This window comes from Neomonachus schauinslandi, chromosome 7 (assembly GCF_002201575.2).
Source record: "Neomonachus schauinslandi chromosome 7, ASM220157v2, whole genome shotgun sequence".
In the NCBI taxonomy this organism is placed as follows: Eukaryota; Metazoa; Chordata; class Mammalia; order Carnivora; family Phocidae; genus Neomonachus; species Neomonachus schauinslandi.
In genome coordinates this window covers 64,508,991-64,525,472 of record NC_058409.1, presented here as the reverse complement: position 1 = coordinate 64,525,472, position 16,482 = coordinate 64,508,991, and the positions used below count along the sequence as shown (strand labels likewise).

The 16,482-nt window shown below is 32.6% G+C and overlaps 1 protein-coding gene across 2 annotated transcripts in view; it reads left to right on the top strand.

Annotated features, from left to right (window-relative positions):
- TMEM161B (transmembrane protein 161B) overlaps nt 1-16,482 on the top strand; it is a 68,000-nt gene that overhangs the window by 45,620 nt on the left and 5,898 nt on the right. Inside the window, exons 6-9 of one of the 2 annotated variants that reach the window (XM_021699420.1) lie at nt 12,147-12,298; nt 12,808-12,868; nt 13,372-13,512; nt 16,141-16,254. In XM_021699420.1, coding sequence (XP_021555095.1) covers nt 12,147-12,298; nt 12,808-12,868; nt 13,372-13,512; nt 16,141-16,254 — 468 coding nt within the window. The remainder of the gene's footprint in view (nt 1-12,146; nt 12,299-12,807; nt 12,869-13,371; nt 13,513-16,140; nt 16,255-16,482) is intronic. The other variant, XM_021699415.1, reaches the window with a different exon arrangement.

The window sequence follows — 16,482 nt, the reverse complement described above, 5'->3', positions numbered from 1 at the left end:
ACCTTTTGGCCTCACTCCTAAACCCAACCTCATTCTCAGCTTTACTCCCTTGCCTATTTGTAATTCTAACCACCTCTTTGATCAAGTGTGTGTGTTCCATGTCCATTTATGCTGAGTTACATGGTATGGGGAAGATAAAGGGTAAAGAAAGCCTTAGAGTGAGGATGGAACAGTTGTATTAATTGTCTTTCCTGCATGATGGCATGAAGTCTTAGAGTCACTGGAGAAATGTCTACTGATTTTATAATATGAAGTATATCATTTTCATTTATGAATAAAGGAAAAGCAAAAGGTAAAAATGCTTACAAAAAATTCAGTTATCCTTTGGTGAAAGTAAAACTTTTAAAAATTAAAATACTCTACAATCTATGGATTTTTTTTTTCAAAGAACCTTTTCTTATGAATAAGCTGTATCACAGAGTAATATTGAGTCAATTACATGAATTTGAGTGAGAAGAAAGCTGTTCTACAAAGAATGATAAAGCTTCTCAGTAGTCCTATTATATTTGGTTAAAGGACTGGATCATTAGTCACATTTCCACACTGCTTGTATATTACAATGTGGATGGTTTAAGGTACAAAACCCTATTATGTATGTTTTAAGGCTATGTTTTAAAATTTTAATTTGTCTTGGTTGCCAGACATGCAGATTTCATACAATGCCAAAAGTTGGGAATGGTTTAAATGGAAATAAATTCTAAGGTTTTCTGTGTTAAATATTGAGTTCTGTATGTAGTTTTGTAAATTAAGGTGTGCAAATTAAATGCTGCATTTGTTTGCTGTAGGAAATAGACAACTATAGCAAACCAGCACAACTTGGTCACCTTTTCTAAATTCCTTAAAGGATTCTAAATTACTGTATTCGTTTTTATAAAATGTTCTGCTTTATATCAATAAGAAAAATGAAACACTAAACCCTGAAGTGAACTGCATAAGCTATCAAGTCTCCTGGTGAGAAAGGAACAGAGTAAAAGCTATTGAACCTAAGCCAAATTACTCGGTTAAGAATTTGTACATAGCATGGTGTGTCAAAGATTGTTTCTTTTACAACTTTTGGAGATCTTCTGTGATACCAGTGTTGCCACTTTATTTGCCTTTCAGGTCGGAAACCTAGAGTTACAAAGAGAACTTATTTTGGGAGATAAAACCAGTATTTCTGGTTTATTAATCTATAATTGAGACTTTTTTTTCCCTTTTAGCTAGGAAGTGATAGTTTTCCTTCTACACCTAAAAATTTAAGGATAATCTTCATTGTTTTGCTTTGTTTTAATCCAGAAGATTAGTTAATAGTTTTTTGTTTGCTTGCTCATACTGTTAAATAAAACCTATGTTTTATATGCTCTCAAAAATCATGACTATTATTTCCTTTCACAATCTGGCTAGGTTGAGGCTGGCTGTAAGCTCTTGTGGGACAAATTTTAAACATGCATAATAGTTTTTTTGCTTAATTCTGAGAGAAATTTAGGTTCTGTTTCTTTTCTCTTTAAAGTAATTGAATCTTCTTCTCTAAGAAAATATGAAAAAATATTTTAGTTTAAATTATCCACGTTGGTTGTTTTATTTTTTAAGTTGGAAGACAGGATCAATTCTTTTTAAAAGGATTTTACTTGATAGGTCATAAGGATTAATGTACTTGTTTTCAGTGTACGTACTGTAGCAGATTCTTGGTATAATTTTTAGGCTTCTTTGCAGTGACAGTGCAAAGTACAATGTGTTTTCAGTATTTTGGTTGCTTTTTCTTATATAAAAATAGATGTAGGAGGGTTAGCCATTTGAATAGAAAAAAACTTTTTATTGTTAGTGGTCACAAAAACAAGACTATAATCTGATGGAGTAGAAAACTTTCAGTTTACATGAAAATGACTTAGTTGAGTGGAAACATGTTATATTTTAAAAAGATAATATAAATTTTTTCAAAGAATTTTGAGAAACTTCTGTGAAAACCTTCATGTTTATTCTTAGGATAATGTCCATTAGATTTGTGTATTGGCAACAAAATACTTATTCTCATAATGTGATCTCTGTCTATTTCTATTGATAAATCTTTGAATAATTTCAAGATGTTAGGGTATAGAAGACATTTTCTTAATATGAGAATTGGGTCTTTAAAACAATGTAAGTACAAACTAAATTGAAACGGTATCTTGGTAAGTAGATGTTCTTTAAGTTGTTAACCTAGATCTGAGAGAAATTTGCCATTTTAGATCTAAAAATTAAGCCTATTCATCATTTAAAAGCTCTTTCTCCAGCTTGAAGATAAATATATTTAAAATATTTCCTACTGATTAAATCTTTCCACTTGTCCTTGATTTTTCTTACCTATTGAAAGTTTGGTATTTGCATGTATAGTTGCTTAATTCCAGTTGCAAAAAATGTTGACACTAAATTAGCACTTTAAAAATGTCAGCCATGTGGCAGAAAAAAGTTTATCCCATCCCTAACATTCTTTTTATTTCAAAGGTTGAGATTTTATAAAGTAAAATAAGTTAGCTTTAAAGTATGTGGTTCACTCAGCTGGGACTGAGGGGTTAAAAAGAAAAAAAATTATTAAAAGAAAATGACTGTTTGCATCAGTAGTTTTGCATATGCAATTTTGAATATTTACTAATATTCTTTATGAAAGTCTGATATACAGAATGATCTATGAAGATAATAGCAAGATAAAGGTAGTGGAAGAGTTTACTCATAAAGCACTTGACCATTATTTCCATTAAATTATAAATCAGGAAATGTCTGTCTTTACCTAGTGTTTTTTGCTATGCATGTCTGTAAATATAGAAGCCTAATTTTTTTGGTATAATAATGTTATTTACATTATCAGGTTGTATTATATATGAAAGGATAAAAGTAAGTATATCATACTTACTTGGAAATTGTGGACAATTTATGAAGAAAGAACAGATTTAAAGGAACTAAGTTAGAGAAATTCATTTTGAAAGCCATTCCTATAGTATTTCAGGTATAGTCTATTATGTATTTTTCTATATGAATAACTTATGGCTAAGAAGCATATCATGGGATTAGAGCTTAAAAGGAATTTTTTTCCTTATTTCAAAATATTTTGTTATATATAGGTATTAGAGAAATTTGGTAAGTAGCTCAACAAAAAACTTTACTATCTTAGCTAGTATAGACAGTCTGTGCAAGTGATCTCAAAATAAAAGTTACCATGGTTGTCAGGAACTCTAAATAGGGTACCACAGTGTAGTTATTTCTCCTGTCTCTTAAAAAATAAGCCAGTTTTATATTCTTATATGTCAAATGCTAATGAAAGTCTGTCTTCTTAGGAAGTTTTTCTTTAGTTTACTACTTTATACTATTTAATAACTTTGGGCTTATTATATATTAATTGAATAAAATACACATTGCTTCAAAAGTTTGGTAAAACAAGCAGTTGAGTTTTGAGTTGAAACATGGTGAAGATTTCTACAAAATAAAATCCCATGATAGACTTCAGTTCGTTCAGCAACTCTTTGCTAATTCTTTTGGCCAGGAATAAAGTTTTAGGCACATGTGTTATTGCTGGAAAATACTCAGATATTTTTCTTTTGGAGGGAGAATAGAACTCTTGGAAAAGCTGCTTGTTTACTTCTTTACTTCTAAAATAAGTTAAATATTTGTTCTGTTCTCTTCTGGGTTGTGTATACATCAGGTTTTTGCCAGTGGATGTTTAAATTGTATTGAAATCATACAGTTTTATGATGATAGTGTTTCATAGCATTGAAGCATTTCTAACAGTTGGTTAATATTAATTACCATTAACACTTCACTGTATTTTAATAGGACGTTGAAAGAATTTCAGTGCATGAGATTGAAAAGGTAGTAAAACATACATATGTGTTTTATGCTGTGAATTCATAGTTGTTTAGGTTCTGTTAAACTCCAGGACATAATGTACCTTTTTTCTGGAGTTGGGGGTATGTTGTAGATCAAGACTTTATTAAAACCTAGATTGAATTTCTTAAAATGTCAACTTTTGTCAAACAATATATACACATAGGTTATATAGACAAAAGTACTTAACATGTTGTCTTGAAAACCGAGTCTGCTTCCTGATCCCCTTTGCCACTTCTGTTCATGTTTTAGCTGGTTATTTTGGCTTTTAAAAATCTTTGTGTTTCTAAATATAATGCTTATACTTCTGTTAATTCGCCAGTTCTGATAGGTGAGGATTTTCCTTTCTTAAATTATGCCAACCTCTGCTTCCTCTCCTTTAGGTTCTTAATTACTTTATGTTTTTACTGAAAAGTGTCAATATTCAGTGATTATTACACGTATGTAAATACTACTCATATGTAAGCATTATAAGGTATTATAGCTTCTTTTATAATTTTTTCATTACTTTTTTAAAATTTACTTCTTTTTTCTTTGTATTTATTATTAATTCCACTAGCTTCTCCGTATTGTTTTCCACAGGGTTGCTTATAACTTCTATTAGTTCCCCCACCTTTTTACCCTTCCTGGAGACTTCCCTTCTCTAGCTTTTAGCTGGAGGGATTGCCCTCAGGCCTGCTAGACAGCCATCATTCTGGGACTTATTTTTGTTGTCATCTTGGAATTCTCTTTGCCTTTCTCCCAAGTTTAATTTACCATTTCCAGAATTCAGTGTTTTTCTCTTTCTTGGTTTGTTCAAATGTTTTGGTGGAGCTTTCTGCTGAAGTGTACATTCATGGTCACCAGTTTTAGACTACAGTCTGGAAAGTGTCTTAATTCTGTACTCTCATTAACCTGGATACAGAATTCCAGGTCATCAATATTTTTCTTCATAATTCTGAAGATGTTGCTTCATTGTTCTCAACAGACTTTGTTGTTAGAGTTGTTGTTGTTAGAAGTACAGTGTCATGATATGTAATCTTTTGCATATAATTTGTTTTATTTTTCTTCTCAGGAAGTTTTTACAATATTCTCTTTCTTTGTCTGGTTTCTGAAGATTCATGATCCCGTACCCTGTTGGAAATCTTTTTTTCATTCTTTGTGCTGGGCTTCTGGTAGGCTATTTTACTTTGGAAACTTTGAATTTGGAAATATCTTTTATGTTGTCTTTGACAACTTCTTCTCTTTTGTAATCTCCCCACCCCCTGTTCTCTTTCTGTCCCCTCCTTTTGTTAGTCAGATACTATACCTCCTAGATTGATCCTCTCATTTTGTCACCCTGTATGCTTGATGGAACTGTGCCTCAACTTTATCTTTCAAACCTATTTTTTAAAAATCTGTTTTGCCTAGGGTGCCTGGGTGGCTCAGTCAGTTAAGCATCTGCCTTCGGCTCAGGTCATGATCCCAGAGTCCTCGGATCGAGTCTCACGTCCAGCTCCTTGCTCAGTGGGGAGTTGCTTCTCTGCCCCTCCCCTGGCTCGTGCTTGCTCTCTCTCTTGCTCACTCTCTCTCAAATAACTAAAATCTTAAAAAAATTATTTTGCCTGTTCTATTGATTTTTGTTTAGCCTAATGAAATAGCTTTATGAAATATAGGTATATGTAGATATCTATGTATAAGAATGTATGTAAAAAATGTTTATTCTGCCTATATCATCTTTCGTTTCTCCAAGTTACTTTTTCCCCAATGCTTTTTTTTTCTCTTTTACATAAGATGCTATGCTCTAATACAGAGATTGATAAACTGGCTTGCTGCATCTAAGTTGCATCCTGTTTTTGTATAGCTCTTGAGCTGAGAATGGTTTTTAACATTTTTAAAGGGTTGTTTAAAAAGATTAAAGAGCCGACAGAAGAATATGCTACAGAGACTGTTGATGGTCCACAAAGCCTAAAATATTTACTATCGTACCTTAACAAAGTTTTCTGATCCTTGCTTTAATGTCTGTAGATTCCTGGCTTTTCTTTCATGTTTAAGCATCAGACGCTACAAGTGAGTTGGAAACTGTATGAACGTAGGGCTTGGTTAGCCTTCCTGGAGATTAAAACTTGGTAATGCTGAAGCTAGTTTTGTTCTGGGTAGACCGTAATGTCATTATCTATTGGACTTTTCTTTGGGGCCTTTTGGTTTCTCTAGAAGAGAGTCTAATCTCCTTGCCTGAGGGTGTGAGCCTGCTGCACAGGTTTTGAAGGTGAGAACACCTTTGAGTATGTAGGCTTTCATTTGTTCTGATTTCAGTACAGTTGCCTTAATCTAAATTCTGTACTTCAGAATCAGTTTCTTCAGAGGCTAAATCTTCATCTTCTGCTGGAGTCACAATGAACTTTGTAACCTGGCTGCACAGGGAGTGGAGAGTTGGGCATCCAATTTCTACTTAGAGAGGTCAGCTTATATCTCTGTTCTCAGCCTAACATGACACTGCTGTGTTTTGTAGAATATTGTACCTCCTAGATTAGATTTTCATGGAAAAGGTTAGAAGATTTAAGTATAACTGGGAATTGTATATGAAAGAAAATTAACTTAATTTTTTTTTTAACATTGTATAATCTCTTTGTCCTTGTAGACATTCTCATACTACTTTTTTGGTATTGGAAGTCCATTATTTTATTCCATTATGTAGAAAACATCATTATTGCTAAAAACTACAAAGAAATCTTTAATGTTCAAAACAGCCCTCTGAGGTGTATTAGTTGCTTTTTACAAAGGAAGAAATTGGAGACAGGTTAATTAACTTTTACATGGAGGATCACCTAGTAAGAGTAGAACCAAGATTCAGGCAGGCAGCCTAGATCTAGAGAATGCTTTCTTTCCATCTACGTTACACTATAGTTCAAGATAGCATAAGATAGGGGCGCCTGGCTGGCTCAGTCGCTTAAGCATCCAACTCTTAGCTCAGCTCAGATCTTGAGCTCAGGGTCATGAGTTCAAGCCCTGCGTTGGGCTCCACGGTGGGTATGGAGCCTACTTCAAAAAAAGAAATTAAAAAGATAGCATATGATATACATACCAGGTGAATTAGAGTAGTGATTGCTGTGAGTTCAGAAGAGGGAGAGAATGTCTGGGCCGGAGAGTTAATGGTAAGATAAAGGATGTGGAGCTTGAGTCTTTGAGTAGGTAGAGGGAGGGGAATAAGGTAGTTCAGATATCAGGTTGTGATCTCTAAGACAGTATAGCTGTTACCTTTAGGAAATGTTAACACACCATTCTGATTTAAGTAGAGGTTTGGGGACTGATGAATGAAACCTTGAAGATATGGGTGTAGCCAGATCATAATATTACATTTCAGAATATTGTATGTGTATTTTACACTGTGGGTTATGGGAAGGTTTTGTTCCAATATGGGATTCAAAAGATACTTGGTTTTAAGATTCATCCAGTATTCAATATGAATTGAGGATGCAGAGGTTATAACATTTTAGGTATTGGTGGTTAATATATTAAGGTAGTAGTGATATAAGGAAGATTATGCTTCCTGCCTGGATTAGATTACATCTAATTTTGTTATTTTCTTTCCTTTAGTGTTGACATATTTTGTAATTTAATTATTCTGTGGTAACAAAGTATTGCGGTGGGTGTAATATTTGAGAAATTTCATTTTGGTCATTTGATACCACTTTTGGCTAAGATGTTGTTTTGCTTTTCATTGTAAGTGAAGGAGTTGGAAATTGTCTTTAGATTCTCGTATCCGTTTTCAGTAAAACTGAAGCAGTGTTTTTCCAGCCTGGGCTTAGGGCCCTCAGGCAATGAGAGAGATCATAGCTAGATCTCAAAAGCAGTTACGTTGTGATTTGGCGGGGAGGGGAAGGTTGTATTTGTTTTTTAATCTTACTCCATTTTCCTTATTTTTTCCCAGTGTGTAAACTCTTCGTTATAATGCCAAGAAAGAGATGGACCTATAGTGTTTGATACTAGTAAAATGAACCACCAATGTTGTTTCTTTTATTTTCAAGTTTTGGAGAAGAGTTAAATGAGTAAGGAACACAGGATTCAGAATATCTTAGAGGGAAAAATTGGAGCATCTGTATTCTAGAATTTCATCATCACTCTTAAACTGTTTTTGTGTATCACTCCTTGAATGCTGAAAGTTAAGATGAAGTTTAAAAGACTTGTAAAATTGTTCCTAACTTGCTTTCTTAGAAAACTTGGTACTCAGAGAGAGATTCTCTACTTCATTATAAGAAAAACAATGATTTGCATGGGGAAAAGCTTCAGTAGTCCTATTTATTGAAAAAGTCAGATTTTTTTGTTGTTGTTATTTGCTTTCATAATCACACTTTAACCTGGGTTCAGCTCTTAATAAAGTGATTAATATCACTTAATCATAGATATAATGAGGTTATGCTTTTATAATTGCATTATTTTAAAAATAATTGTATAATAGGATCTTACATGTATAGTACTTTTCTTCTCTGAGAAGTTAGGAAGTTTTAAGCAGAGAAGTCTTAATTTTATAGTTTTCGTAATTGAACTACTAAAAACTAAATCAGAATGTAAATTTAAGCTACAATGTGTTTGTTACTTTTGTTAATTAGAAAACTGTCCGACAAGCTTTGATTATGCAAGGTGGTTTAGGTTAATGCTTTGTAGCTTTTTTTCTGTATGCACACATAGCTCCTCTCAGAAGCATCTTTCATTACAAACAATATATTTTCACCCAGGTTAATGGAACAGGTCTGCGTTGATGGTGGGGCAGATCCTGCCTTTATTTCCCCTCGCTGGAGACTCTTGATTTCTGTCAGGGCCCTGTGTTGGGTATATAGTCTTACTATTTTTTTTTTCCCTTAGAAAGTCTTTATACTTTAAGCAACTATAGACCACTAGTGTTTGTCTTTGATGTGAGAGCATAAATGCAAAAACTCTAAAATGAAGATATTCTTAGAGAAATGGAGAAAAATATAGTGGTAGGACGTATGTAATGATTAAGTTGTAGAAAAGTTAAAAATAATTCATATTACATCTTAAAATGATGTGGAACCTAAAAGTGCTTTGTTAAACCCTCATTAATCATTTTAATTGAAATTGACATCCTATCAATTTGACAGTCTTACTTAAGCTGAATATTACAAAATCATGCCAACTTCTGCAATGATGCGATACACTCTTATTGCTTATAAATGATTTAGTAGCTGTTAGCCAAGATAGGAAAAATATTGACAAATATGTTTAGGGAAAACTTGTACAATAATGTTGTCTGATTTTAGAATTGTGAAGGGATAACACATGGAATATCACAAAATACCACACTGCGAAATAAGAACTGCAGTGTAAATATCACTCTTGAAATTCTTACTGTAAATTGCAGAGATTGTCAGTTTTGCAGATTTATAAGACTTGAGGATTCATAAAAATAATTTAGCTTCCCCTTTCCCCCTTAGTGCTCAGTATCATAGAAACTGACATCTATTATTGTGTGGGTTAGCTTTTTTACTTCAGTAGAGTTTCAGATTTCTCTGTTGTTCTATAACCAGAGTACTACAGACTTAAATTGAGCAAGATAACTTTGTGATAGAGTGCTGTATATTTGCTGGAGGTAATAATTGCAAACTAATGGTGTTTGCTTGTTTATTAGTCTTATTTTTTTACATTAAAGAAGTAATTTGTTCAAATACTTAACCAGTAATATATTTAACCTGAGTTATGGTGGATATAAGAAGACATTTAAAATACCTGGTAAATGACTTCAGAAGTTGTATGCTGAAGTTCTATATGTGTATTCTGGTTATATGTATTCTAAAGCAGGTATTCACTATAGTAAATATGAAAACATGCAGAAGTCTTTTATTAAAAAAGTTCAGGGGTTATCATCTAGCTTTTCATTACCTGGTTTTTCTTATCTTAGAAGCAAATTGGGTATTTTTTTTATAGACTAGCATAAAAATATTACAGTCTATGAAGAAATACATTAAAAAGTTGAAATCAGTTTCTAGTACAGCGATTTGTAGATAGTATCTCCAAACTAATTTGTAGATTGTTCTAAAATGCTTAGAAGTAAAGTAATACTTTTTTAGGGAAATAATGCTATAAATGGCATTTCCCCTGGCAATATTAGCCCATGAAAGTTCATTTTGTTGGTAACATAGCATACAAGACCATAGTTCTCCAAAGAAAATAGCACTATTACTAATAAGTAATTAGGAAAACAGATTAGAGAAAGTATCTTGCATCATGGTATTTAAGAAAAAGAAGAGATTTATATGAAAAGGAGATTAGCTGGAGTGGAAATAACATGAGATGAGAAGAGATGAGAACAGTGAAAGGCAGGAAGGGGATGATACTCACTGAAAAATGAGCTGAGTAAAGGGTGTTAATAAAATACTTTCCATCACATACTGTTCTGGGGGCCTGGTTGCTCTGGAATAAGTGGGTAAAGATGAGCTATTCCTGTACTTTTTTTTTTACATTTTAAAGGGGAAACTATCCGCTAAATAAGCCTTAAGAAAACAAAGCCATAGCCTTTATAAAACCCAGGCAGTCCTTTACATTTATAACCATGGGTGGTAAATAATTTATATTTTTGTTATTACCAATAATAAAGACAGATCTGTGGACTAAAACTTTTTCTACATTGAGGTTTTTTTTTTTTTACTTTGAATATATTGTCCCAGGCAGTGTTGTTTTTTATATCATTCTTCAAAGATCTATTTACCTTGAAGCATAGAATTAATACTATTTCAGCTTACCTAAACTGCCATGTAAAAACATTTCTATGGCAGAATTCATTCACTGTTTGAGTACCTACTATGTGCCAGGCATTTTTCTTGGCACTGAACAACAGACAAGAATCCTTGATATAATGGACTTTACACTCCAGTAGAGATTTATTTCAAGTTCCATTTGAAAAAAGGCCAAAAAGTCATCTGTCTTTATTACCTTTAAGTTGTCTTACTTTAGGCTAGGGGACCTTAACTAAGAGCAGCTGGGAAGCAGCTGGAAAGCATTTATATCCAATATTCTTGGTAGTATCCAAAAAAAAAGAATGGGTAATAAGTTTATTAACCATTTTTAAGTAGGACAAAAAAGGACAGCTTTTTAAGCAGAAAGGATGAGAGAGTTCTTACCCTTTCCCAACTTTTCAAGAAGGAGTCTTCTGATCATGAGAATGTTTGAACTATTCACATCTTTCATGGCAACTCTATTTTTAGGTTTCTTGTGTTACTGCTAAACTACCACATAACTTAGGTGCTGTATACAGTTTAGAAGAGGCAGTATAATAAGTTAAGTGAACATTCTGGATCCAGACTGCCTAGATTTAAATCCTTACTTCCTTTAATTAAGCTATGTGCTCTTGGGCAAGTTACTTTTCTGTGCCACAGTTTTTTAAAATCTGTAAAGTAATGATGATAGTTAGCTAATGTGAGGATGAAATGAGTTAATTGGTAGTGCCTAGCACTTGCAAGTACTAAGTGACAGCTGTTATTATTTTCCATGCTTGACATATAGTTGATGTGAAAGTTGCTTTTCTAGATTTTTTTTTGCCAAGCACCTTATTTTGTTTGGCAGGTTTATGCTTTCAAGACAATTTGATATAATGGAAATCTGGGTTCTAGCTTTGCATCATCCACTGGTTTGATATTTATTTGATCACTTGTTTGGAGGAGTGGGGGAGTTCAAATAAAATAATCTAATATTTTTACATAAAAGTATTTATTTTTTTAAATAATTGAGCACGTTGAACCTTTGGTTGTTTTTGAGTACTCAGCTGGAACTTATTTTCTCTAGGTTTTTTTGTTTAATGGTAATCTGTGAAATGATACCAGCTTACCAGTGGCTATTAGTGATTCTCAAATTTTGAATTATTGGATGATTTACAGATGATTTCTGTGATGTGTGTGTGTTTCATTCTAAATATAATTTATTTGAAGAACATGCCAAAGAAAAGGTAGTTCCCTAAAATAATTTCTATCTTGGCTTTTCATGACACTGAGAACCTGTTTCATAAAATTATAATAACCTCCAAGTAAAATTTGAATCAGATAAAATAGAAATACATTCTTTCCCTAGTTACAGCTTAACATGTATATGTGCACTTTTCATTAATTTAAAAATGTTATAAACTTCGCTAAAATTTGCTTTGTTTTTATGTCCTATTTCCTGGAAGACTAATCAGATTTTCATTAGTTTTTCACTTCCTTCCAAAGGGCACCTTGTAGATAAGCATGTTGTAGAATCAAAATAAACGTTGTAGTCAGATTTTATTGGAGTTTAAGTCCTATAAAGATGGTTCTATTTAACTCCCACAGTTACTTGTGGTTTTTCCTGAACTTTTTCTTCTGCAGCAAAGTTCTATTTTCATTAACTACACACTATTTTAAAGTAGAAGATGGTGGTGAAAGATCAGTCTGTGTTACCTTTGGATTTTTTTTCTTTGTGAAAGCAATGGCAGTCTTGATTGTAACAGAAAACTATCTGGAATTTGGACTTGAAACAGGTAATCATTTTATATAAGTTTAAAAATCAGTTTTGCTTTATCAAGTGTTAATATTTTTTACTTCATTATTTAATTATGTTTTATATTTGATATGTTTTTAAAATTAGGTTTGAGATGTATATTCTGTAATGTTCTAAATAACCTTTATTATTCTTAATCTTCCTTTTTTGTTGTTTTAGCTAAACTTTTTGTTAGCTGCTTCTAAAAATGCTGCCCCCTCATTTTTTCCTTAGTTAAGTTTAAGTTTCTGCAATGCTGAAGTTTACTCACATAGATAAAGATGCAAATTTTGATGCAAATTTTATGCACACTTATGGAATGTACAGATATCAAAGGGATGTTTTCAAAGACTGTTCCTGCTAATAACCAAATTTTATTGCATTATGGCATACTAATTAGCACATGAAAGAGCCTAAGCTAGTCACTTCAAGATTTAAGATGTTCTGTTTCCTAACATTTTATTTCCAAAGAAAGATTCTGTATTAAGAATAATTTTTTTTTCCCTGCAGGGTTTACAAATTTTTCAGATAGTGCGATGCAGTTTCTTGAAAAGCAAGGTTTAGAATCTCAGTAAGTTTTTAAAAATACTAAGTATCACTTCACTTTAATTTTTTTCATTTTTTTGTAAAAAAGCATTTACTGTAAGTGGCTTTGTGTTTTTAATCCTTGAAAAGAGTCCTTTAAGTAGGACTTTTAGAAATATCCTCACTCGTAATTTTTACATATGTATAAAGTTAGTATGTTTGATGGAATTCTTATTTGGATTTGCTCTTATTTGATTTAATTCCTCTGCCACGAGAGATTAAATAACTTTATATCTGAGTCGTATATCAAATTCTATGTTGAATATGCAGGTTGGGTTGTTACCAGTGTGGCTAGAGATGCCTGATTTAGTTTACAGTGCACCAAAATCCATTATAGATAATTGAGTAAGAGCAGTCTTTTTGTAAAAGTTTACTTAGTTTTTGTTACTACCATTATTGTGGTTTGTAAAGTAATTGATTAGAGGAAAGGAAATTCCTAGAAAGTTAAAGAACTTACTGCCTTTTTTTTTTTTTTTTAATTTTATTTAGGGGTCCTGTTTCAAAACTTACTTTCAAATTTTTCCTGGCTATTTTCTGTTCACTCATTGGGGCTTTTTTGACATTTCCTGGATTACGACTGGCTCAAATGCATCTGGATGCCCTGAATTTGGCAACAGAAAAAATTACACAGTAAGCGGAAAATGTACATAAGCACATGCAGATAAATATATGTTTTCCATCTTAATGAAGGTATATTATTGTAATGAAATCATAAATTATTGTATTGAAAATTAATAAATAACCATTTGATGTCACACTACTTCTTCTTCTATAAGCAGGTTTCTTTTATTCACTTCTAAAGTTTGAGTCCTGTGATTAAAAACATACATCAATTACTAAATTTCTTTTTTACTTGTTAAAAAAAGGAAATATCAGTATTTATGTTAATTCTTTTTAACTCAGAAGTCAGTGTTTATAATACTGTAGTATCATCTACAGCTGAACTAAGGATCTATGGTAATTCTCTTAAATTAGACATTTTTATTAAAATATTTAAATTTTATGTAAATAATTTAAATAATTTAATTTTTTATTTAAAAGTGTTTTGAAAGTTAACTCTGTATACATAAGAAATGTATGTTTTTCCTAAATTACTGATCGGTTTATGAGACTCTTGTTAAAATAATATGTTATTTTATTTGGGGAGTGCTGATACTGTACAGTATTAAATATCATAGATTACTTTTAACTGCCAGTTTCTATTTTAGTTCTCAAATGGAGAAATCATATTTGAATCTCTACATATAGTTCAAAGCCCATTTACTATATTCTTTATGGTTGGTATAGATGTTTTTTGTTGATGTTAGACATCTTGGCAGAATGACAGGTTTATATCTTTCAATTCATATCCAGACCCAAATTTCCATCTTTATGTTTTACAGTAGAAGCCCAAGTTGAGAATATTCCACTGATATATGTATATATAATCTTTGAGTTTCTCTGATCATTTTTCTTAACATTTCTGCTCTTAAAACCCTGTATTTAATGATGCTGATTCTGTAGTCTTTTCACATTCTTATCTCTTATCTATGTCATTTTCCTTTATTTTAATTTTGAATCTTTTTTGTTTTTTCCTTAACCTCCATTTTTCTGCATATTTTATGTGTGTGTGTGTGCGCACATGTATGTGTACATGCCCATGCAGCACGCGTTTACCTATTCTCACCTCCCAGTACCCACTTCTTCATCCCTCTTTTTTCCCCTCCTTTTACTGAGCGTGCTCTTGGCTACATCCTGCCTTTCTCCCAACATCCATCCATCTTTCTAATGGCTTCTTTTAAAACAAAACCTGGTTCTCCCCCTCCTCTCTACACACACACTTCAGTCCACTAAACCCAGTGTTAGGATTTAAATAAGCTGAAAGGGTGGTTGGAGGGGAGCCCTTCACCAGCTACTGAAACCGCTGTGGGCTGCTCCTTGATACTAGAGTGTTCCCTAGCAACACTGCATACCTAATACTGCTGCTTTCTTCCCCCACACCGGTGGTTTACCCAGGCTGGGGGATGAAAGAATCACTTTATAAAAACATTTAAAGCATTTAGTGGTGGTTTAGGATTGGGAGGGAGCACATCTTAGTTTCCTTTTCAGTAAAATGTAGCTTCTTTTTAAGATTTTTTCCCCTTTGGGGTTTGGAGCTTTATTTTCAGTTCATTGCAGCCCCTGGTTGTATTGTAGCACTCTTGCCATGATACAGGAGTGTGGGCAGCCTTGTTCTGGTGTGAGAATAGCATGACTGGCACAAAGAGCAGCATTCTCCTCAGCCCCATGGCCAGGCACTAGTACTTGTTTTAATGCCAGAGCTTAGAACCAAAGTTCCACCTTTCCCTGTCAAGTGTTCTGACGCAGCCCTGTTTTCCTCACATAGATCACTGTCATTTTCACTGTAGTGAAGATTTTGAAATGTGTGTGTATGCATGTGTGTGTATTTAAAACCCTCCAGTTTAGCCCTTCACTGTGGTTGATCCTGAAAACAGGACATGGTAATAAAATAGAAAAGTTTGTCTTTTTTCTGAAATAAGAACAGTCTTTACGGTCATCTGTCTTTGTAGGATACAAACTTGGGACAATAATTAACAATGAAATTATAACTCAGACCTAAAACCTTTTCGTGTATTAGGTATATTGCCTTTGTGGAGTGATGTAAATTTTCTTGGTATGTATAGGATAGGGAAATTCATAATACTGCATGAAGAAATAAAAATATATGAATCATTTATGATTCTAACAGTGTTATTATTATGCCTTCTAGTATTATGGACCTTGCTAATCACTGACTCTTACTTGTAAATAATAAGGAGGCACTTTGTTTTGGCTTGCATTGAAAAAGTGTCAAAAGATGATGCCTCTATACTGAAAATCCATTGGATTCATTGACTGTATAAAGTTAGTCATTTAAGTACCTGTGTATTAAATCAGGGATATAGTAGGGGATAGTTAAAGAACACTAGGATAGAACCAAACAGATTTAGATTTTAGTGCTACATCTGCCTTTAACCTGTAATATTGCCATGAGCAAGTCATTTAACTTTCCTGAATCTAAATGTTCTCATTTGAGAAATTCAGATAATGAGGTAGTTTTGCAGGGGCTCAAATCAGTGTCAAGTGATAATGATAAATAGAAAATAATGATGACGGTGGTACCTTAATACAGAATACTGAAAATAAGTTTCCACCTTCATTTTATAAGTTCCAAGTTTCTGTAGGTTATTAGTGTATTTTGTTCCTGGGTTTTTATATTTATTTCTTACATACTTTCAGAACATTACTTCATATCAACTTCTTGGCTCCTTTATTTATGGTTCTGCTCTGGGTAAAACCAATCACCAAAGACTACATTATGAACCCACCATTGGGTAAAGAAAGTGTCCCTTTGTAAGTATGGGTATTTGAGGGCTAATTTTGTTTCCTTATAGAATCAAAACTGTTTTCCGAAATGGTATATACTGTATTTTAAGTTTTTTAATGATAATATTAGGATACTGTATTTTTAAAACATTAATAGAAATGCTAAAAGATGTGTTCTAAAACTGAAGCTACAAATCATCATGTAACTTTTTTATGATCTTCATTAATGAATGTGAATGATTGTTAATCCACATT